Here is a 23,709-nt window from a genome sequence, read left to right as displayed (position 1 = left end):
ACCTGTCTTGGCTTCTCTAAGAGTTTCTGCTACTTCTTCCCTGACAAAGTTGGACTTCCACTCACTAGGAAGGAGTCCTCACTGAAGCCAAGAAGGGAACGCAAGTTCCTGTTCCTCATGTAAATTGAGATGGCGTTTTTCCTTGAAGAAAGCAGGCGGCAATCCGGCCCGAAGCTTTCAGTGGGAGGAAAGTGCTCCCTCCCAGTGGGCTGGCCTCCAAGGAGCTGGACTCTGGGAGCTCCCCATGCGCCCCGGCCTTGGCCTTGGGTGGAGAGGCCAGGACGGGCGGGGTTGGACAGCTGCTCTCTGCCAGCTGTCACAACAGATTTCACCCAGAGTCACTTTCAGTCACTAGGATCATCTCTGCCTGCACGGAGGGCGGTAACAAAGTACCATCAACTGAGCGGTTTCTCAACAAGAGACGCGGGTCTCTCCCAGCTCCGGAGCTCTGAGTGCCAGCTGACTGGGGTCTGAGGGGGGCTTTCTTCTGGGATGGAGACCGGCTACTTCTCCGTGTCTCCTTGGGGAAGGAGGAAGAGGGAACTCTTCGGGGTCCCTTTTATGAGAACGCAAGTCCCATCATGTCATGACCTGATCGCCTCCCAAAGGCCCCACCTCCTCATCCCGTCACGCTGGGGGTTAGGATGTCTGTCTGTAGATTCGGAGGAGACACAAACATTCAGTCTGTAACAGTGCCCAGAGGTCTCTGGGCTGAGATTCTGAATCAGAGGGGCAGCAGCCCCTGGTGGGAGGAGGTGAATGCTGACTGAGGAGTGGAGAGTGCCACGTGGCTCTGTTTCTCTCTCTGGAGACAATGCATCAGACCCTCCCCTCACGCCACAGTGCCACACCGTGAATCCCTTTAGTCACCCGGCACAGTGGGTCGGGCAGCCATGGTGTCAGTGTCGGGCACGACAGGGAACATGCCTGGCTTCCCTCCATGACCCAAGGAGGCCCCATGGCCGGGCCAGCTGTTCCTCCACAGGTCATAAGGGGGACCTGGCAACTGAGTGCGAGTGGATCATTCCAAATCCTTCCCCACACCTGTCAGAACTTGGGTCCTCCTGACAGGTGAGCAGGAACATTCCAGGTCCCAGGGGGCTTGAGCTGGAAGGCACATCACAGAGTCCGCAAGCCCTTTTAAGTTACAGACGGGGAGGCCAAGACCCACCGTGAAGGAGCAACAAGATCACATAGCCACGGGGTCAGCACACCCTCCTGGCGGGGTGGGGAGTCCTGCGTGCAGTGCATGTGGGACTGTTGTTTTAGCTGGGAGTCCAGACAGCTTTCTTGGAGTTCAAGGTCTGATGGAGGAAGAAGCGTGTGTGAACATGAATTTTGTATTTGAGTGTGGAGGTGTATGTGGTGCCATGGATGTTTAGCACATGTCGGTAGGTGTGTAACGAGTGACCCCATTTTATGTGTCGCTCAGGTGGTGGTCACAGCAAGCAGGCCACGGTACAGAGTGCTCTGTGCTCAACTGTGTTCCCTTGAATTTCTGTGTTGAAGTTCTAAGCCCCAGCACCCCCGAATGTCACTGTGGAGACAGGCCCCTTAAAGAGATGATTAAGGTAAAACAAGGCCGTTGTGGGGGGTTCTAATCCAAGATGGCTTGTCCTTAGAAGAGACACTGACACACACAGAGGGAAGACCGGGTGAAGACACAAGGAGAAGATGGCCACGAATGAGCTGAGGACGGAGGCCACGGGAGAAACCAAACCCGCTGACACCTTGATTGTGGACCCTCCAGCCTCCAGAACTGTGAGACAACAAATTTCTGTTGCTTCGGCCCCACAGGTCTGTGCTATTTGTTACAGCAGCCCAGCAGACTAACGCAGGGAGCTAGCTTGAGGGACACACACGGTGCCATGGGTGGGGACTGGAGCTGGGCAGAGCTGTCCTCCTCAAAGCTGGAAAGGGATGGATGGTTCAAATGAGCCATCTGCCCAGAGGAGGTCTGCACCCCTCCCTCACAGTGTCTTGTACCATCGGCAGGAAGGGAGGCGGGCTTGAGTGTGTTGAAAGGAAAGCAACCAAGATGGTGAAGGCTTTAGAAATCCTGTCACTTGAAGACAAGACAGAATTACTGGAGATACTCATCTGAAGAAGCAAAGACCCAGAGGTGGTTAGGGACAGCCCGTGGAATGGATGAGAGCCTGGCCTCCTAAGCCACCAGCTAGGGTCTGAACCCAGGGTCTGCCATCTGCTAGCTGTGGGACCCAGGGCAAGTTATTCAACTTCTCTGTGCCTCTGCTTCCTCATTTGGAAAATGGGGATGATATCTGTATCTAATTCCTAGTCTTGTAAGGGTTAAAGGAGTGAATATTTGTAACGTGTTTTGGACCAAGCCCGGCCCACAATGGGCACTATATAAGTATTCAACACTCGCTGTGCACCATCAGAAAAATGTAACAGAGCGAAGTGGGAGTGGATTTGGACCTGAGACGCTGGGCTGAGAATGAGAGCCCACAGGGGAATTCAACAGGAGACAAGAAATAAAAGGAAGTCCATTCAAAGCAAGGAAGAATGTTCTAATAAACAGAACTGTGTGAGGATGTGCCAGCTTGCCTGGGGGGCAGCGAGCCTCCCACTGCAGGAAGTATGGGGGGCAGAGGCCAGGTGTCCCCTGCTGGGACTGCTGTGGGGGGCACCTGGGCTCTGGGAGGACACCGATGAAGACTTCTGGGCCCTCTCCCCGGCTCCTTCTCCCCCAGAGAACTTACCTTGCCCAAACCGAGCTGTCCTGTACACCTCCTCCACACCACGGAAGCCCAGCATGCGGCATACCACGTCGCCATCCTTCTTGTCCCAGCCGTCGTCGCACACGGTGCCCCAGCGCCGCTCGTGGTACACCTCCACGCGGCCCTCGTGCGGCCCGGAGCCATTCACCAGCCGGATCATCACGGCCTCCACGCTACCTGCTGGGAGCAGCTCACAGTCACTGCTGTGCTCTGGACACTCCTGGGGCCGCCCAGGGACCTGCCCTGCTTTTCCTCTGACCCCCCACCCCACCCCCTGCACAGGCCAGAGGGGACTCAGGCCAAGACCAGAACAAACCCGTCTGGGTCTCCCCTGGCCCCTAATCGGCCTGCTTCTCTCTACCTTTCTTTTCTCCTTTTAATAGACTTCCTTTTGGGGGACACCTGAGTGGCTCAGTCAGTTAAGCCTCCACCTCTCCGTTGTCGCTCCGATCATGATCTCAGGGTGGTGAGATCGAGACCCGCATGGGACTCTGTGATCAGCATGGAGTCTGCTGGAGATTCTTTCCCTCTCCCCCTCCCTCCCCTTCTGCCCCACTCCCTGCTGTGGTGGGTGTGCCAGGTCGCTCTCAAATAAATAAATACATAAATAAATACATACATACATATATACATCTTTAAAAAAATAGACTTCATTTTTTCAGAACAGTTTTAAGTTCCCAGAGAAATTTCCCGTCTCCCTTTTGCCCCTACACAAGCAAGCCTCCCCCCACTATTATGAGCCCACACCAGAGGGTCATATTTATTAAAATCAGTGAACCAACCCTGACACGTCATTATCACCCAGAGTCCACTGTTTACCTTAGGGTTCCTTCCTTCTTGGTGTACATTCTATGGGTTTGGACAAATGTCTAAGGACATGTTTGCAACCATTACAGTATCCTACATAGTAGTTTTATTGCCCTAAAAATCCTCTGTGTTCCTCCTATTCCTCCCTCCCCACTTCCCAGCCCCTGGTGGCCCCTGGTCTTCTTACCCTCTCCATAGTGTTGCCTTTTCCAGAATGTCATACTGTTGGAATCACACAATATGGAACCTTTCCAGATTGGCTTCTTTTACCTAGTTGTATGCATGTAGGTTCCTCTATGTCTTTCTGTGGCCCGATAGCTCATTCCTTTAGAACACTGAAGAATATTCTATGGTCTGGCTGGGCCCCACTTTATGTGTTCATTCACCTCCTATAGGACACGTGCCTCCAAGTTTTGGCAATTATGAATAAAGGTGCTTTGAACCCTCCTGTGCAGGTTTTTTGTGGACATCAATTTTGAACTCATTTGAGTAAATCCCAAAGGAGTGTGATTGCTGGATTTCTCTCCACCTTTTGGGACCTGGTGACCAGCAGTCATACCTGCCAGGAAGGAGAGGGCAGGGGGAACACAGAAAACCAAGGGAGGATCCAGACTCTCCCAGCAGGCTGCCTTGCTGTACAGCCCAATAGCTGGGGACGTCCCCACGAAGTGTCTCAGCCCTAAGTCCCGGCGTTTGTGCCTGCTTTCCCACTAGGCTGTGAGCATGAATGCGTGAAGCCAGACATACCTGGGTGTGAATTCTGTCTCTGCCACTCACTGTCTATGAGTGGGGGACAGTAGTTCCTCAAATCTAAGATGCACTTTTTGGGGCACCTGGGTGGCTCAGTTAGTTAAGCCACTGCCTTCAGCTTAGGTCATGATCCCGGAGTCCTGGGATCGAGTCCCGCATCAGGCTCCCAGCTCCACAGGGAGTCTGCTTCTCCCTCTGACCTTCTCCCCTCTCATGCACTCTCTCACACACCCTCTCTCTCAAATAAATAAATAAAATCCTAAAAAAAAATAAGATGTCCTTTTCGTAAGGCACATCACTATTATATGTGCTACTAAGAAGGAAAAAGTTCTGCCAGTGACAGTGGCAAGTTACGTCAATTGCGAGATGCTTCCAGACTTCAGAGATGTGAAATTGTGTGTCACAGAATCTGTGAGATGTGGCAACAATCCATGAAGAGCTCAGAATAGCATCTGGCACATAGAAGGCTCTTCTTTCTAACTGAATGACCTTAAGAAAGACTCACAGACTGTCTAAGGGTATGTCCCCAAGTGTGACATGGGGACTACTGGTAGGGCTATTGTGTAGCCCATTTGTGTAGCCAAATGAAACCATGTGGGGGCGCCTGGGTGGCTCAGCTGGTTGAGCATTGGACTCCTGATTTTGGACTCATGATCTTGGTGTCCTGGGATTGAGCCCCATGTAGGGTTCCATGCTCAGCGCAAAGTTTGCTCATCCCTCTCCCTCTGCTCCTCCTCCTGCTCATGTTCTCTCTCTTTTATTTTTTTTTTAATTTTATTTTATTTAAATTCAATTATTTAACATAGAGTGTATTAGGAGTTTCAGAGGTAGAGGTCAGAGATTCATCAGTTGCAGATGACACCCAGTGCTCATTGCATTACGCGCCCGCCTGAATGCCCATCACCCAGTTACCCCACCTCCCCCCCCCCTCTTAAAATAAATACATAAATAAAATCCTGAAAAAACTAAATGAAGTCATGTGTATAAGGCTCGGAGCATGGTGCCTGGCACACTGTAGACCCTCAGCAAATCCTAGGCTGCTCCTCCTTCTCTCGTGGCTGAAACTCTATCACCTTCGTCTATAAACTCTACTTAGCACAGAGCCTGGCTCTAGGAAATGAACAGTAAATGTGCTACACAGATGAATGAAGACTCGTTCCTTTGCAGGATGAAGCATTATGTTATTTCTCCAGGGGGCTACCTGGGGGGCTCAAAGAACACTGGAGCAGCTGAAACAAGCCTTAAGATCATCTCAAAACTGGGGAGAGTCTGGCTGGGAGGTCACAGTGCCAGGCCATTCATGCTGCTAGTGTCAGGGTCTCAGAGCAGGCCAGGCAGAGTTCAGGGTGCCAGGTCAAAATAATAATAATGTTACTAGTGGGAGCTCGGGTCCCCTCATGTGTCTTCTAAGGCCTTTTCACCATCCAGGGGTGGGGTAGCGATCTTCATCCCTCGGGGACCAGAACTTCCTCACTTGGCAAGATATCCGAGTGGTCGTTGGGTCTTAAATCTAGTCACACATCAAAATCATTAAGAATGGCTGTGAAATGCAGGGCGCCTGGGTGGCTCAGTGGGTTAGGCCGCTGCCTTCGGCTCAGGTCATGATCCCGGGGTCCTGGGATCGAGTCCCGCATCGGGCTCTCTGCTCAGCAGGGAGTCTGCTTCCCTCTCTCTCTCTCTCTGCCTGCCTCTCTGTCTACTGTGATCTCTCTCTGTCAAATAAATGAATAAAATCTTAAAAAAAAAAAAAGAATGGCTGTGAAATGCAGATTCGTGGGACCACTTGGACCTACTGGATCAGAGGCTCAGTGGTGGGAGTCAGGGATCTGTAATTTTTAGAGATGTCCCCCATGATTTTAAGGTATTACATGTATGCACAGAGGCATCTGGGAGTGACGGGAGTAGATGATCTGTAAGGTTTTTTCCAGCTCCAGTGTTCAGTGATGCTAAGGCCAGGGAAGAGGTGTAAGAGGTCAAAGTTGTCTCCTTTCTGTTTTTCCTTTTGCAGCCAGAAACCACTTGGGACATGTAGGGCATGTAGGGTGGTGGTGAAATCATTGTACCCTGACACGGTGACACGTGAGTGCCATGATGGTGAAAAGACCTTTATGTGAACTGCCAGAGAAAACAGCAAATCCCATCAAGTTCCCTGCCCAGTAAGTCCTGCACTCTCAGACCATTTTTTTCTTCTTTTTTTGGCCAGGTGGGCTGGGGGATCTCCCCTTCCGATCACTGTGACTTCACAGGCCCCTGGAGGAGATGGCAGGATTGATAAACCCCACGTCTGTACCACATGAGGAAGGACAGGAGTTAGAATTGGCCACAAGTCTGTTAAGTGCTGCCTGGACTGGGGAAACCCCAAGAATATTCTGTACAGGGGAACCAAAGAAGTCACCAGAAAACCACAGCATTCTCAAGGCGCTGAAAGATCACAGATGGATGACTCTGGAAGGCTTCTTGAAATGTTAAATGGCATTTTCTACACACCCTTCATCCTTGACCATACTCCTCATATGGATTTGTTGAAAACACAAGCTCATACCAGGCTGTCAAGGCTGAGGAAGAGCAAGAGAACACAGGAGTCCTGGAGAAGGAAAACACGGAGAGAAGCTGGAAGGCAGAGTCTGAGTCTGAGACAGAGAAACTCCCCAGGGAGCGGTAATGACAAGCTAAGCCGGAGGCAGCAGCAGCAAATGAGGCCTGGCCCCTGGCTGGGGGCTTTCCCTGGGTGGGTTGGCCGAAGCTGAGATGTCAGCCCTGATTTCTCACAGACCTGCCTCGCCTCTGTCAGCAGCCTGTTACGGTGGCAGTGGGCCACACCAGGCCAGCCTCCAACAGGAGACTCAGTGTGGGGTCGTAAGTAGAAGAGAGAAGTGACAGGACAATGTTGTGGGTCTCAGAGCAGGCCAGGCACAGTTCAGGGTGTCAGGTCAAAACAATAGGAAGAGGCCGCCTGCGACCCAGGAAGCCAAGGCTGACGCTCAAGTTCCCCCATATCCTCCCTGCTCAGGCCAGCCCGAATTCACTTCATTCATGTCTTTGTGTAGAAAAATAAATGACTAACCATCTGTTAAAGACTTCGTCCTGTTCTAGGAGCTATGGATATACTCTACCCTCAAGGACTGGCATTTTATTTTATTTTTTTAATTATTTTTTATTATGTTGTGTTAGTCACCATTTAGTACGTCATTAGTTTTTGACGTAATGTTCCATGATTCATTGTTTACATATAACACCCAGTTCTCCACGCAGTACTTGCCCTCCTTAATACCCATCACTGGAAGGGCTGGTATTTTAGTGGAAAGACTAGCAGAAAAGCTGGGGCCAGGGGGAGTAACTATGGCCAGGTAATAATGAGTGCATGGACAGGAACAGAAGCACAGAAAGGGGGCAGAGAATGAGAGGAGGTGCTATCTTGGTTGAGGAGACAAGGAACGAAATGGAGAGTGAGGGGTTATGTCATCTTAGGTGAGGAGATAAGAAAGTGAATGAAGAGGGGCGCCTGGGTGGCTCAGTGGGTTAAAACCTCTGCCTTCGGCTCAGGTCATGATCCCAGGGTCCTAGGATCGAGCCCCGCATCGGGCTCTCTGCTCAGCAGGGAGCTTGCTTCCCTCCCTCCCTCTGCCTGCCTCTCTGCCTACTTGTGATCTCTGTCTGTCAAATAAACAAATAAAAATCTTTAAAAAAAAAAAAAAGTGAGGGGCGCCTGAGTGGCTCAGTGGGTTGAGCCTCTGCCTTCAGCTCAGGTCATGATCTCAGGGTCATGGGATCGAGCCCCACATCGGGCTCTCTGCTCGGCAGGGAGCCTGCTTCCCCCCCCCCCCCGCCCCGCCTGCCTCTCTGCCTACTTGTGATCTCTGTCTGTCAAATAAATAAATAAAATCTTTAAAAAAAATAAAAAAAAAAGTGAATGAAGAGTGAGGGAAGGCACCATTTTGGACAGGGACACAAGGAAGGGAATGGAGAATGAGGGGATATGCCTTCTTGGAGATAGGGAAGGGAATGAAGAATGAGGGAAGATGCTATCTTAGAGAGAGAGAAACAAGGAAGGGAATGGAGACTGAAGGGAGGCGCCACCTTGGATGGGAGGGAAGAAGGAAGGTCTTCAGGAGAGATCTGAATGAGACAGAGGAGTACATGTACTTCCCCATCTCAAAAAACAAACAAACAAACAAACAAACAAAACCAAAACCCTCATTGTGCTCTGGCCTCAGCTTTTCTTGTCCTTTAAATTTCAGCTTGCATGTCCCATCTCTCAAAAATCCTCCCTGCATACCCCACACCTGGTGGGGGCCTCTTCTTTGGATGTATTTATCACTTCATCTAATAATTGCCTATCTGTCTTCTTAGGACGCTGTGAGCATTCTGGGGAGAGATCACAGGGCCTGATACAGTGCTTACATGTCAAGATGTCCAAGCTCTGCAAAATGAAGGCATGCATGAATGAATGAACTCAGATAATAGACCAAGGTGGGCGGGTCCTGTCTATTAGACATAGCTCCTCAGAGCCTAGGGCTTTGGTATGAGCCCGGAGAATCAGCCATCAGGGCATCCCACAGCTCCAACACCCGCTTTATGACATCACAGCCCCTTCTTCTCACTCATTCACTAATGGCTTCTTCTGGTGGGATGGTCCTAGGTTCTGGACCGCAGGTCGAGGCGATTGGTACAATGACCATACATTTCCAGTGAGAAAATAAGGATGTGGTCTGTCATATGATATGGTGGGTACTGGAAGAAATCTGGAAAATGTCATCTGGATGCTGAAATATTGGAATTCCCAGGAGTCTTCGATGTATATGGAAGAGGCAAAGGAATACTTGGAAATAGGACAACTTCAAAAAATTAGACACATGTGGTAACCATAATTACGAGACTCGCAGCATCAATTTCAAGGCTGTCTCTCTGGTTTATGCCCCACAATCCGCATAAGCCAAGCAAAGTTGCGGCCCTGAGGACTACCCCACCCCCCAGACCCTAGGTTGGCTCCTTGAGCTCTGGAACCTGTCCCTGTAACTTGTTCCCAGAGTCTCCAGATTCAGGGTTTCTCCTCACAATGGAGGCTGAACACAGTCACCCGCTCATGGGATGCAGCATGCCCCAAAAGAATTAAAATGATTCTGAAATCCACATGACCTCCCCTGGACTCATGGAAACGAAACAAAACGAAAATTCTGTCCTAGTTCCGTTTTGTAGAACTTGCCACTCAGGCTGGTTTTTGCCTCCTTTTCTTTCATGTAATAAAAGCTCAGCTCTGTGGATAATTCCCTTGGGAAAACCACAGGCTGAGATCTGAACTGATTATGCTGCAAACCACCCCAATGTAGGGCCTTGGACCATCCCAGGGGCTGTTCCGTGGACAGTATCTCTGGCCTCCCAAGGAGCGGCAGGGGAGGCCACAGGCAGGCATGGCCACAGGCCTGAGCGGCCACCTCCTGCAAGGCTTTGGGGAAATCACCAAATGACTGCAACAGGGCCCCCCTTTCTGGCCTGGGAAGGATGTGATGACTCGGTGTAAGGTTGGGGTTTCTGTGGGCAGAGGGTTTGAACTCTGCCTTTTCCCAGCAGTTTCTGCCCCAGGGCAAAGCTTTCCCACCAAGCAACCAGCCACCCCTCAGAAACACTCTGACACAGACGTGTCAGCCCCCACAGAACCAGACATGGTGCCGGAGAGGCAGTTTCAGCCTGGTTTGTGACCTCCACCCAGGACACTTATTGTAAGTCTGGGGAGCAAGCATCTTCCTCAGACACCCGCCCAAAGTGGTCCCCGAGGAGTGTGTGGGGCCACTTGAGGCCAAGGAGAAACCTCTCTGTACACGACAGGAAAGGAGAATGGTAGGCAGACATTTTGGATGGTACAAAACTCAGGCACACCTAGGCCAACAGAAAGAGGGCTGGCCCGGTAGAGGTCAAAGGGCAAGAGTGTTCCTGACCGCCACAGGCTTTTGTAATTGCGTGTGACTCCCTTAATAACTGCCTTTGCATTGTCTGACAGGCCCCGTGACCTCTTTCTTTTTAAAGGTTTTTTTTTTTTTTATTTGAGAGAGAGAGAGCATGAGCAGGGGGAGGGTCAGAGGGAGAGGGGGGAAGTGGACTCCCCGCTGAGGAGGGAGCCTGACATTGGTCTCATCCCAGGACCCCAGCATCAAGACCTGAGCGGAAGGCAGACCCTCAGCAGACTGAGCCACTCAGGCACCATTCCCTACACCATTTACCTCTTTCCTTACATCCCACCTCGGGGGGCCCTGGAAAAGCCTTCCTGAGCAAAATGAAAATCAACAATCCCACTGAAAACCCTGCCCCCCACCAATCCTTACGTGGATATCTGATTTTCATTCACAGAGGGAACCCTCTGAGGTCTCTTGTTCTGGGGTCTCTACCCTGCAGACTAGACCCTACCTGGATATGTGCCCATGACTTGCAAGCAGAAAGGGCAGTCATGACCACAAGTACTTTGCAAAAGGAGCACACTCTGGAAAATCCGAGGTCAAGGGAAATACCCTGTTCCCCATCCAAAACCTGCAGGACAACCTGGAGAGTTTTCTGACTTGAGAGCTTGGCCTGGTCCCTGGCCCAGTAAATCTTGGGCAGAGCATCTCCTAGTACAACCCCAGAGCAGAGACATCCAGATGTTTACAGGATCAGGCCTCTGTGTCTTTTGGCCCTGCTGCCAGATTTGGGATCAGAGGTGCTCCTCTTTTATATAGAGAAGCAGACAGAGAAGAGTGCTTTCAAAAAAGCTCATATCGGAAGTGGTGACTTCTTTGTCTGGGTGACTTCTTTGGCTGTGTAAGCCTAGGGGAGGAAGCTCACGAACAGGAACCCAGGGCAGAAGACCAGCTCTCTCCAGCTGGGCAGCCTCCCTGCCCTCTCCCAGATCAAAAGGACCAAGCATTTCTCCAACGAACTTTCTAGAGCATCGGTGGTGCTAATCTCTGCTTGGAGCTTTCTGCCTAGCTGCAGCTCCAGACCACAGAACCCACCTCCTCATTCCCTGACCTGCTCTACTGACCCTGCCCATCACCCAGGCCACTGCTGGGACCTGCCACGAGGCCCTGCAGGAGGACTCCAGACCCACTCCTGTCCTAGCCTGGCCCCTCCATCAAGGGGTGGGGGTGCTGAGGCACAGATGGGGTCAGAGCGTGGGGAAGAACAAGCCATGGTGTCCGGACTGGGAACCTTTACATATTCTGGGGCTATCTCTAGCAATGTCTTCCTCAAGCTTAGTAGGGGACTACAGACAACTGCAGAGAGCTGATTTTAGTCACATTGTCTCAAACGATGGGGAAGCCTAGAATTTGCCAGCTGCCTGGGACTTGGAGATCACACAGTGCAAACTGTTTGTGTGATACTTGAGGATACAGAGGCTCAGAGAGATGATGGATCTGGCCCATGGTCATCTCATAGCTGGGAGTGAGTAGAAGAGCTGGACCTGACCTTGAGACTTAACCCTTGAGCCAATTCTCTGTCTATACCGTTCTTTCTTCATTTTTCATGAGATCACTCATTCTTTCTAAGCTCTCTCGGGAGGTCGGGGTGGGGGGGTTCCCTGATTCTGCCTTATGACTTTGATGCGAGATGCCTTTTGATGGAGAGTCACATTAAAAATAATTCCTTTAACCCTTGAATTATAATGCTTCTACCCTCAATTCGCAGAACAGTTTGACTTCTCCTATGTCTTATGGGAGGACCAAGAGTGCGGGGATGCCCTTGTGAAGCACGGCAATTGCCGAGTTTGTATTTGAAGGTGACCATGTCTCTGTTTCCAGAGCGGGGGAAAGAGAAACCAGCCTTAGCTTTTGAGAACGGTGCTAATATTTACTGAAGTCCACAGTGATTCTACCTTCTGTGCACAGATTTGGGGTGCTGAAGAGGCATTATGTTTATTAGTTCTTTATACATGTCTTCATCAATGTATGTATTTCTCTTTTTAATGATTCATTTACTTATCCATCCAGATGCATTTCTGGAATCCTACCACCTTCCAGAATTATACTAGGGGCTAAGGATGGATAAGTGTCGTCTTTGCCCTCAAACCTGACTAATGAACTGATGGGCTATGGCAGATAAGAGCAGAGAATGTCAGAGCTGGCAGAGGCCTCCCAAGTCCAAACACTCACCTAGAGATGAGGGAACTGACATTCAGAGAGAAGAAGGAACCAGCAGTCACCGGGACATCAGATCCCTTCCTTTCTAGACCACTGTTCCTTCCAACACAGGCCATTTTCAGTACCGCCTAAGCCATAACACAGTTAGCGGGTCTGAGGTTACACCAGGAACGGTGTAAGACGGTGGCAGGCTGGCACTCCCCAGACTGGGGCACTGCTTGAGAGAGCTCAAGCAAAGCCTGGGGTCTCTGAGAATTAAGGAAACATACATATCCCATGTTCCCTTGGGCAGAGAAATGGGGCTTTGTTTGTCCATGATCCCTTGATACTTAATATGGTGCCGGATTGGCTGAAGATGCTGAGTCAGTGTCGGGTGGGATGGAAGGCAGATGGGTTGATGGATGCATGACTTTGCTAGTGGGTATGATTGGAATCCCCAGCTGAATGCCTCATGTTTCTTGCGTCTCTCTGGATCTTTCCTGTATCTCTGCTTCTAGTACCTTCAGTGCCTGACTATGCAGAATGGGCCTGTGCCCATCCACTGATCCCATCAGCTTGGGCAGGAATGGTGTTACCCCAGGATAGAGGTCATGTGCTCCCCATGCACACACCAACTGGAGGCCCTGGTCCTGGGTTGCATATAGTTGGGCTGTCTTTCTGTAATTCATTGTAGACTCTCTACTGCTGCTCGATCTCTAAGTATTGACCCAGTCCTGGGGACACAGAGGCATTTACCCATGCTTCTCCTTGGGGCACAAAAATGCTATGAGGTGATTCCAGGCCACCCCTGCCAAGCACCACGAGAGATCCAAGGCAGGCGGTGTGGCATGGTGAGGAGGAGGAGGGGACTGAGGGGGCTGGTCAAGCCACAGTGCTAGTGTTCTTAAGTCTAGAGGCACTAAGATACTTTTTCTTCATGTCTTCACCTGTCATACTCGCTGCCCAGGGTTGTTGAGGGCACATCAGTGACAAAGATTCTCTGCTTGACCAAACCCTAGGCAGGCTCCTGAGTCTTCTCAAGGAGGCCTCAACTTTGACCCATAAATTCTTGAACAAAACAGAACATAATTACTAACAGCTCAAGGCCATATCCCTGGAATGCCCCAGCCTCCTTTAACATGCCTGCCTTAGAAAACTCAAGGCTTCCAAAAGAATTTACTGTTTGTTCCAGGCAACACCTGAAGATAGGGCCCTGCCTCCCAGGCTCTGTGGGAGGGAAGGAGCCTAACTTGGATAAGAACCAGTTAGCAAACCCAGATGGGTTTTCTAGGGACCCACCTCCTTCCTGCTTTTTGTCATTTTTCACTTTTCTGACTCTTCTGAATCTCTACTCACTCCCTCCCTCTTCACTCGTTCTCTCTTTAAATCACCCAGTCTCCTCTGTACAAGTGGAAGTTGAAATCAGTTCACACTGGCCTCTTTTCCCTATTGCAAGAGTATGTTACTAATTTAAGATCTGTTCTGACCACTTTAACTAGCATCCAGCTTTATCTCTGACATCAGATGTGATAAGACTGGCATTAGACAAGGTCAAGGTGTACGTCACGCTCCCCGCCTGCAAGCACTTCCTTACACATGGGTAATGCCATGAATGACTGGTCTGGCTCGAGACCTCGGACCACTATGAGGATGATTAGCAGGACCACCCAGATTCCCTTAGGAACGTGAGTTGGGGGGATCTGGAGATAAATGAGCAGAAGCAGCCTCAAGAAGAGGCTGGGGCACTGAAATTAATAAGGCACGTTGGAGATGAGACATAGACTGAAGCCACAAACCCCAATTGCTGCGGCCCCCAGAACTGCCTTGGATTCTGGATGACCTTTGCATCCTAGACTCCGCAAGTTCTGTTTGTATTATGATTCCTGATCTTCCAAAGTCTTCCCCAGCGGCCTTACTATAAGCCCCCATTACTTGAAGTGACCCAGTGAGTCTGGTCCTTGCTACCAAAGATGCCCAAAGAGAGAACCTGGGAATGCCAACCATCAGTCTAAGGCCTGGTTAGCTACTTGCTTCTTGGGTGCTGGGTGGATATCGGAATTAGGATGGAGGAGAACACAGTGGTGATAATCCCCAAGGGGAGGCAACAGGGGAAAGTAGAAGGAGCCTGGTTCTGGACTCAGGAACAGGGTTCGAATTCTGGCTCCACTATTGGCCAGATTCAACCTCTCTATACCTACCTTCTTCTTAAAATGGGTATAATGGGGGTGGTTGGAAGCCATATCACATGGGAAGACCTTGGTACATCAGGGGCTCCCGTCCCTGGGACTGCCCCCCCGCCCCACACTGGCTGTCCCATACTTTGCCCAGCAACTTGTGGGTCAACCCTGAGAGGTCTTCATGGGTTGCTGAGGAGGGCTGGTAGACAGTGGCGTGAGCTGGGATCATAGCCTTGAAAGCTTCTTTGCAAAGTCAGCCTGCTGTGTGGGGAGTGGGGGCAGGGGGGCTCACCCCTCCAGTTGGATTCATCTCCTGACTTCCTCTGCTCTCCCCAGAGCTCAGTTCCTGGCTTCTTAGTATATTAAGGGAGGGGGATAGGGGCGTCAGCAGCAGTCTGACTCCTGCTGTCAGCAACTTTCTGCTCACTAATGCAAGCTGAATGTGACTCTTGAAGCAAAGCAGCTTCAGAATGGTCCAGGAATGCAGCGCTCTGGCTGAGGCTGCTCTGGGGCTCCAAGCACAGACCTTACAAATCTAATAGGTGGGGTTTTGCTTCTCGAAACAAATGTTTCTTTGCTCTCTTTGCCTTATAAATATATACATAGGAAAAGCAATTTCCCAAAGCAGGCTGGGTCTAGTCCAGATTCGCCTGGCTCTGAATCCTTGAACCCCAGAACTGGAAAGAGCCCTGGAGTCAGTCTTGAACCCCTGATCCCGCTTTAAACACAGGAATCCTCTCCACTCTGTACCGGTCTTGACAGGGGCTCATCCTGCCTCCCGTGGGAGCCCGTTCTAGGAGTTTACAGCCAGGATCTGGTTTCATTTACAGTGTGCTGGCATCTCTGGATGGCTCCAGGGGTTTTCATCCAGATGACTCCCTACCTTGTTTTCCTCTATATGCTTCGGGTTTCACAGTTATTGGGAAGCAAAAGGCAGAATATCTTCCTCTTTCTCTGGCGTCTCGTGAGAACACAACCATGGGAGTGGTTTCATCACTGGGTCCCTCAGCAGGTCTGAGAGGACAGCTTAATGGCCAGTGGCTGCCATCTCATAACCGGTTTCCAGGGCTGGGCTAGGCTTAGAAATGTCTACTGCCTGTGGACCTTGTCTGCCTCTGGCTCAGAACTGCCCCAAACCCAAATACGGCCAAGCCATGCTCTAGACAGCGCCCCCGGAGATTTCAAATCAAGGATGGGCTCTGAAGGGAACTAACACACACGCAGGTCCTATGACATGCCAGACGCCGTGCACAGTGATTAATATGTGCATTCTCTCATTGATTCTTCACGACAGATCCATGAGTTTATCGTGGATCTCACGTCATAGAGGAGGAAATGTGCCCAGAGAAGCCAAGCAATTTGCCCAGGATCACACAGCGGATACCAGGGAGAGCCAAGGAGAGCCAAGGAGAAGAGCAAAGGCCTTTCATTTTCAAACCACAAAGCCGACTACCAGGCTAATACTTCAGACAAAATTTAATAACGACTGTCTTCTTACAAAAAGTGCCTTTCACCTACCACCCAGCAGCCCCACGAGGTCTGCAGGAATTAGTGTCTTTAAGAGTAAGGGAAGGGGCACCTGGGTGGCTCAGTGGGTTAAGCCTCTGCCTTCGGCTCAGGTCATGATCTCAGGGTTCTGGGATCAAGTCCCGCATCGGGCTCTCTGTTCAGCAGTGAGCCTGCTTCCCCTTTCTCTCTGCCTGCCTCTCTGCCGACTTGTGATCTCTCTCTCTCTCTCTCTGTCAATAAATAAATAAAATCTTAAAGAAAAAAAAAAAGAGTAAGGGAAGGAGCCTTGGTGTTAAGGTGGTTCTGAGGCCTGGGTTGCAGGTAGGAATATGGGGGAATGCTTTAAAATCTAGCCTTGCAGGGGCTTTGAGCAATTCTTGGGTAATATCTGTGCTCCTCGGGGTGGAGAAACACTGCATGAAGAACCGATCGGGGATCAAGCCCCACCTATACAACTTACCAGTTGTGGGACCTTGTAAGACACGTAGGAATCACCTCCTCCAGGAGGGCTTCCCTGATCTGTCGCCCCAACACACACTCCCCACATATTAGCAATATTATACCGTCATTCCCTCTTTCAGGTCTATGTGTAAACATCAGGGTAAGCTCCGTGAAAGGGAAAACTGTTCAGCACCCTTGTGGTCCCCATCTGTGGGAAATGTGGTCGGTCCTCACTTGTGGGCACAGGGCTTAACCCATTGTACTGAGTGAGTGAGTGATCAGATGTATGAATGGGATTCACAGCTTTCTGCTGGGCTCCAGGAACAGAACTGGGCTGGGCTCCGGGAGACCCCCCTTGGCTGTGCATCAGAAGGGCCCCCCAGAGCCCAGGGCACTTTGCTTCTAAAGACTAGGAGAGGAGGGAAACCCAGCCTGAGTCCGAAACATCACAGCTCTCTTCCGTTTGTTTATCCTGCCTTCCAGGCCAAAGCAAAACAAGTTAAAAGAAAGGAGGTTGTGTAGAATAGAAATAAACACACGGGGCTGGGAAAATAGGCTCTGATTTTCTGCAGCTGCAGAGTAGAGCCCTGGGGATAATTTGGACCATCTGCCCATTAAGGAAGTTGAACTTTTCATTCTCTTGTGAAGAAAGAACTCCCCACAGCCCCGCCAGCCCTCATCACAGGGGCTCTGCACCCCACCTCCCTGAGGTGGGGGACACTGGGCTCCGGCCTTCTCTAGACAGGACACTGCTCTCTTTCCTGACATCTGTGGGAAATGTGGTCCTTATGGGAAGGACAGAAGCCATCCCACAAGCAAACTAAGGAATTTCTGGTCAGGCTCTGCTGGAGGGCATCACTTTTAAAATGCGGTCTGGCCTGTGGGTGTGTTTTATAAAATGTTACTTCCCAGTGGTAATCTGCTCTTAACTTAATATGGTGCTTTGTGCCTCTTCAAAGCACTTTTGTGTCCCTGGTTTCATTTTGATCTTTGCAGCCCTCCCCTTGAGAGGGTGGTACTTACAATACCCATTTTCCAGGGGGGGGAAGCTGAGAGTCAGGGAAGGAAGTATTACACGATAAAGTGGCCACACTAGGGTCTGTCTCCGGCCCCAGGGACCACTGTACTTGGGGCTCAAATGGGGCGCTTGGGCCTTTGCTTGGTAGAAAGAGCAGCACAGATACTCCCAAGTTAACACTGAGCTTAGTACACTGGATTTTTTTTTTTTTTTAACTGTTTTTAACGTTGGTCTTCCCAACTCTGTTGCCTGTTCTTTGGGAAACTGGGAGCTAGTCTGGTCTGATTTTCTTTCTCCAATGCCTTGCTCATGGCTGCCCAGCTCCTCATAGAAGTTCACTCTGATGTGTCTGATCAAACAATAAATGCTTTTCCTGCCCAGCCCTGAACCAGGAGCTCACCCCATCATAGTGGGAATGCCCAGAAGGAGATTTATGGGAATGTACTGCGCAGCCCAGTGGAGAGGTAGAGTTCTTTGCCCTGCTTTTGCTGTTGGGCATCTCAAAGGGCAGTAAAGGGTCAGTGAGTGGCAACAGGCCTTTAGGAGGAGAAAGAAATGCAGTTGAGTTGGGAGAAAGTCAAAGCCACCGAACTCTCATTTTATCACGCCTGTAGCTGTAGGAGGATCCAAAGTTTATATGGGATTCCTCTATAGTCTTTGTGGACCTGCCGCCCTTACCTCCAGGTCCCCTGTCCAGGACGGGGGGCCTTTGTTAAAAAGGTACTTTCCCTTCTGCCATCACCCACAATGTCCCCACCCTGCCCTGTCTCCTCTCTCAGTTCCATTCTCCTTCAAGTTTGGGGTCTGAGAGTCCTTGGCTAGGATGCTTCCCAGCCCTGCTATTATAACTTCTTGAAGGCAGAACCTGCCTCCAGCACCACGTACACCACTTTCTAGATTTATGACCTTGGGCGAGTAATTTGACTTCTCAGCAGAGTTTCCCCATCTGTTAAATGGGATAATGGTACACGCTTTAGAAAGTTATTCAGAAATACGTGTGAGCTCCGTGACTGGGGTGCTTGATTCTCAAGAACTAGTTGAACTCAACCTAAGACCCAAGGATCATGCTGGGGTAGGGGGGAAGGGGGGTGGGGAGGACCGAGGCACTGTGGCAAGGGACTGGCCCAGCATTTGAGTCAGTGAGGAAGCCAGCCGTGACCCCTGCCTCTACACCACACCACCCACAAGACCTCCCAGGATGTCCACAGGCTTGGCCTCCCGCTTTCATCTTCTCTTTCTCCCATCAGAACTCTACAACGGCGTGCTTTCGGAGACAGGCAGAAGGCCAGGACTCAGGGAAGTCAGTCCCTCTCGATAACTGATTCCAAGGACACCCCAGCGGTGTTCGCCGTTGTCCAAGGGCAGGACGTGAAGCAGAGCCACGTATTTAATACAGAGGTGGCTATGGCTGACTCAGTGACGTCACAGAGCCCCCAGGCAGACCTCCCAGGTTCAATCTGCAGGGCCTTGGGCAGGCTCTACCTCCAACATCAGACCAGGGAGAGCAGGGTGGTGGGATTAAGAACAATTCCTAAGTTTGTTTGAGCTGCTTTCTCCATAAACAGTTTAACCATGCCTGGTTTTAATGTATGCCTCAACTGAAAACTTCTTCATACAAAACCCACATCAAAGACCAGAACTTCAGTTCTTCCATGGTTCCAAGATGGTGTTGTTACAGAAAATTCGCTGTTCACCTTCAGCCTGAGGTTTGTATTACTAAAAGAGTTTTCTTCACTGGCGTCTGGGTGGCTCAGCCGGTGAAGCGTCTGCCTTCAGCTCAGGTCATGATCCCAGAGTCCTGGGATCGAGCCCCATGTCCGGCTTCCTGCTCAGTGAGGACTCTGCTTCTTCCTCTCCCTCTGCCCATCCCCGCATGCTCTCTCTCTCTTTCTCTCTCTCAAATAAATAAAATATTTTTTTAAAAAAAGTTTTCTTTGGGGCAAATCCCAGAAACCACCATGTGTTTGCCAGGGAACTGAGAATGCCAGTCGTTGTGGGGGCTGCTTCTAGACTCCTCTTGGAAGGATGAAGACAGCAGTGTCAGCTAAATGTGGGTAATAAGAGCAATGAAGGCACGGCATGCGACACTCCCTTGCTCGCTCACCGTGAAATGAGTAGGTGCTTCGGGAACAACCGACCTCCGCTGGCAGTATGAAAGAGCCCCACACGTGGCCAGTTAGAAGGAGCAAACCTTCCCAAATTTCACTGACACACCTCATCCCAAATTCCTAACATTAGCTGCAAACCGGGGCTTGCTTCTGTTCCAGCTCGCCCTTGGCAAGGGCCCTCGGTTGGGTCCTGCTTTCACTTAGCTTGTCTGCAGAATCGGGGTACAGTTGCCCATTGAACAACACGGGTTTGAACCGCGTGGGTTCACTTATATGCAGATATTTTCCACTAAATACGATACCATTCCGTGTATATATGTTTATTCCCTTCCTTATAATTTTCTTTTCTCTAACGTACTTTATTGTGAGAATGAGCTTATCGCAAGCCTGCTAATGACCTCTTAGCACCCCTCTGCTTCCCAGAGAGCACCCATTCCTGCACAGGGGCTCTGTTTCTCCTCACCCAAGGAGGTTTTCCTCACCAGACCCGGGCTGCAGCTCTTACTCACTCCCCTTTTAGAAGACACCAATAGCTTCCATGCCAAGCACTCCACCACTCGCAGGCAGCTCCCCTCCAACCTCCCCCCTCCCCCCACCGCCACTCTAACACCTGGTTTCTTAAAGGAGCCAGGTCTTTTGTTTTCTCCAGGCCCTCTTGAATTTATTTTAAGCCAGTCACACCAAGGGCAGCAAGGATTAATCTGAATTGAACAGTTTTCTGCACATAGCGATTTAAAGCTCTCCTGGAAGGGGTCACTAGGAAGCTTTCAGGGAAAGTCGGTAGATTTGTTTTTGGAAGGCTTAAGATAAACTCTTGGCAAACCAGAACGTCTGGTAGGCCAGATCCCATCCTCTGCAGAGAATAGGAGGTTAAAAAAAAAAAAAAAAAAAAAAAAGATGAGGCCATTGCTGTAGGGGAGGCTGAGGGCCTGGCTTCTGTGCTACCTTGCCAGTGGGGCCAGAGGGGACTTGGGTCTCGGGCTTGTGACTCCGCAACCTGTGCTGCTCCTCTAGAGCTCACGTCTCATCTTCTTCTCCAGAGGACTTTCTAAAAGAGGAGCAGCTCAGCCAAGAGAAGGAGCAAAAGCAGCGGAAAAATGTGGACTTGGAATACGGACTTTCTAGGGGGAGGGAGAGTCTGCCTACTGTGAGCCTGGCCTTGGTCTGAGTTGAGGGTCACTGCAGATGGCTGAGGCTTCGTTTTCATGACCTCGACTTGTGACCCCTTGGTCCCAGCTCCAGTGTGCTTCTCCCCCTGGCCAGTCACCTCCTGTTACAGCCGTGTCACTCCCTGCTTACACCCATTCTGGCTTCCCAGTGCCCAGAGGTCAACCCTAAACTCCTGACCACTCACCCCCCATATACCTCTCTGGCCGTAAATCTCATCTCACCAAACTATTTGGGTTTATTGGGCAATGCTCTCCTGTTTCATGCATGGTTCTCTTTACCTAGAATACCTGTGCCTTCCACACCCACCTGTTGGACGCCATTTTGTTAAAGACACCTCATCAAGTGATTCCCACAAGAGCAGGCAGGATTCACCTCCAAACATAATGTCTACGATAGTCCTCACCACACGCCACTGTGATCGTGCGTTTGTGAGTCTTTCTCACGTGCTAGACAGTGAGCTCCTCAAGATGAGGCCAGACCTGACTCCTCTTTGGAGGACCTGACTCCTCAGTACCAGTTTGCCAAAGAAGAGAATAAAGCAACGCTCTCCTCCCTAAATGTTTCCTTCCTGTCACGTTTCTGTCTTTTCTTTACAACGGAAGTGAGGGAGGTCAATCTGTCTCACCTCCGGTTCCTTCCACGGCCTGCTCCACACCAGCCCCAGTTTCTGACCCACGGGCTTCTGGCTTTTGCTGTCTCTGTCATTCCTGCTCAGTTTCTATCCTGTTCTCTCGTCTATCTATGTCCTGGTTGCTCATTTCTGGCTCTCTGGTGTCTCCCACTCTGCCTCAGCCCGGACTGAAAGCAGGGTTTTCCACGGGATACCTTTTCCAAGTGGACCCTGTGTCCCTGTGTATTTTCAGTCACTAGACATAAACTTAGGGGAGGAGACACTTGACTATCTCCACACACACAAACTTGTCCCCATTTCCACACATGCATCTGTCCCACCCACGCTGTGTGAGGATAAAAAGAAGGAAGGAAGGGTTATGTGACCCGAACAAGTGTGTGAGGGAACAGGGCCTGCTGTGTGCCGGTGCAGCCATGGATGTTATGTCAGTCAGGCCCGTGGGCTCGGGTGACCCAGTCCGAGGCAACAGGGGAAGCAGGCCAGGACAGCGCTTTGCTGGTAGAGGCAGAACCCCTGGTGTGAAAACTGGGCTCTGGCCTATTGTGGAGCCACAGGCAGCCAAGGTGTGGTGAAAGTAAGCAAACTCTGAGACAGGAAAGAAGACCTTCGAAGTGAGAATTAGCACTTTCATATCAAACCCGCTGAGAATAGACAGTGGCCGCGAGGACCCCATGCTGTCAAAGGCCAGAGAGAATAAAAGGTAGTCCCAGGAGGCAGCAAAGGATGGAGAGTGGGCTTGAGGCCTAACAGGCCTGATTTAGAAGCTGGCTCTGCTCTTTATTACCTCTGGTTACCTTGGGCAGCTTCCTTCTTCTCTACCATTAGCCTCTCCCACCCTCGAAAGCAACAGAGCCATGCCTCCTGAGTAGTACTGTGAGAAGTTAGTGAAATACTGTGCACAGAAACTTGACTCCTCTCTGTACGAGCTACACGGCTGATGGTAATAGTATGTGAGTGGTTAATTTTTCTTAGAAGTGTGGTTTACTTTTAGAGTGTGTTGTTGCTGTGGTATTAACGTTGTATAAGGAATTACAGATCTGTACGCAGTTACATTAATAAAGAAATGTATTTGCATATAAAAGGTCTAGAAGCTCTGTCTCTCCAGGCCAGCAAGAATGCTAACTTCAGGTGCCAAACGGATTCCCCCGGGGACCCTGGGGCAGCTAAGTGTAAGTGCAGGGATGGGAGGAAGGGAATTCATGCACTCCGAAGGACTCTTTGCATTCCTTATTCTAACACAGAGACAGAAATATTTCAGCAGCTGTGGAAAAAATTGCCTAGAAATCACTCCCCAGTTAATTTCTTTTGAGCTTACACTACACAACAGGGGGCTCACTGCTCTTCCCCCCTATATACTTACTTTCCTAAATACTGAAAACACACACAACGTGTTAAACATTTTTCAAGTTTTCTGAGATGCCACTGAGAACTATCAGCAAGCACTGACTTAGAATTTACCCCTGGGTCATTCTGCATGTTCTTTTTCCACGGGAAACCAAATTGAGGAAAAGTTTTCAAACAATTGGAACTTATATCCTGCTTTAAATTCATGCTGTGAGACTTAAACAAAACTGGATCCTTAACCCGCCCCCGAGCTACAAAAATATTATTTATTTTTCCTGCAAATGGACCATATATGAAGGTAAAACAAATAGGAGATATGTATATGTAACATTCGTATATGTTATGTATATGTATGAGATATGTATATGTAACATATGAGATATGTATATGTAACTTTTTTTTTCCTGGCCAAATTCCCAAAAGCCAAATTCCCAAAAGCCAAACATCTAACCGAACGACTGGTATCAGCCTTGCCTAAAAAGAAAAGAAAAGAAAACTTGACCTCTTGTAAAGCAGAAATCAGGAGATCTGTATTCTAGACTCAGTCTGAGCCATGACCTGGCCACGGAATGCGGGGATTCTCTCCAGCTCTCTGTTCATGGTCCCTGTTCAAGGAACAGGGGGTAGGGGAGTGGGGGGCGGGGTGCTCAGGAACAGGAGAGAGTGGGCCTGAAACCCCATTTGGCTCTAGAATCATATGACTCCAAATCAAAGCATAGGTAAACAATTGCAAGATTCTATTCTGAAAAATATTTTAATATTGACTCAAAACATGGTTCCAAGAGATCCTCTCTAACGCCCTTGTCAAAGGAAAGCCCCCAGTTTCGGATTCTGACCTGTGGGGTGTGTGACTTGGGTCCCTCATCAATCCCTTTATGTAGTAATATCCCCACCTGCTGGAACTTTAGGTTTTTGCTGCTAAAGGT

At 50.1% G+C, this 23,709-nt stretch overlaps 1 protein-coding gene across 2 annotated transcripts in view; it reads right to left on the bottom strand.

Annotated features, from left to right (window-relative positions):
- The window catches only part of SCARA5 (scavenger receptor class A member 5), a gene marked incomplete at its 5' end in the record, with an annotated part of 117,842 nt that overhangs the window by 7,935 nt on the left and 86,198 nt on the right, over positions 1-23,709 (bottom strand). Inside the window, one exon of one of the 2 annotated variants that reach the window (XM_080797598.1) lies at positions 2,724-2,918. In XM_080797598.1, coding sequence (XP_080653724.1) covers positions 2,724-2,918 — 195 coding nt within the window. Of the gene's footprint in view, positions 1-2,723; positions 2,922-23,709 lie in introns of both variants that reach the window. The other variant, XM_080797597.1, reaches the window with a different exon arrangement.

The sequence above is a fragment of the Martes martes genome (assembly GCF_963455335.1).
Source record: "Martes martes genome assembly, chromosome: 2".
In the NCBI taxonomy this organism is placed as follows: Eukaryota; Metazoa; Chordata; class Mammalia; order Carnivora; family Mustelidae; genus Martes; species Martes martes.
Note: the sequence above shows the minus strand (reverse complement) of the source record. Positions and strands in the feature narration are given on the sequence as shown.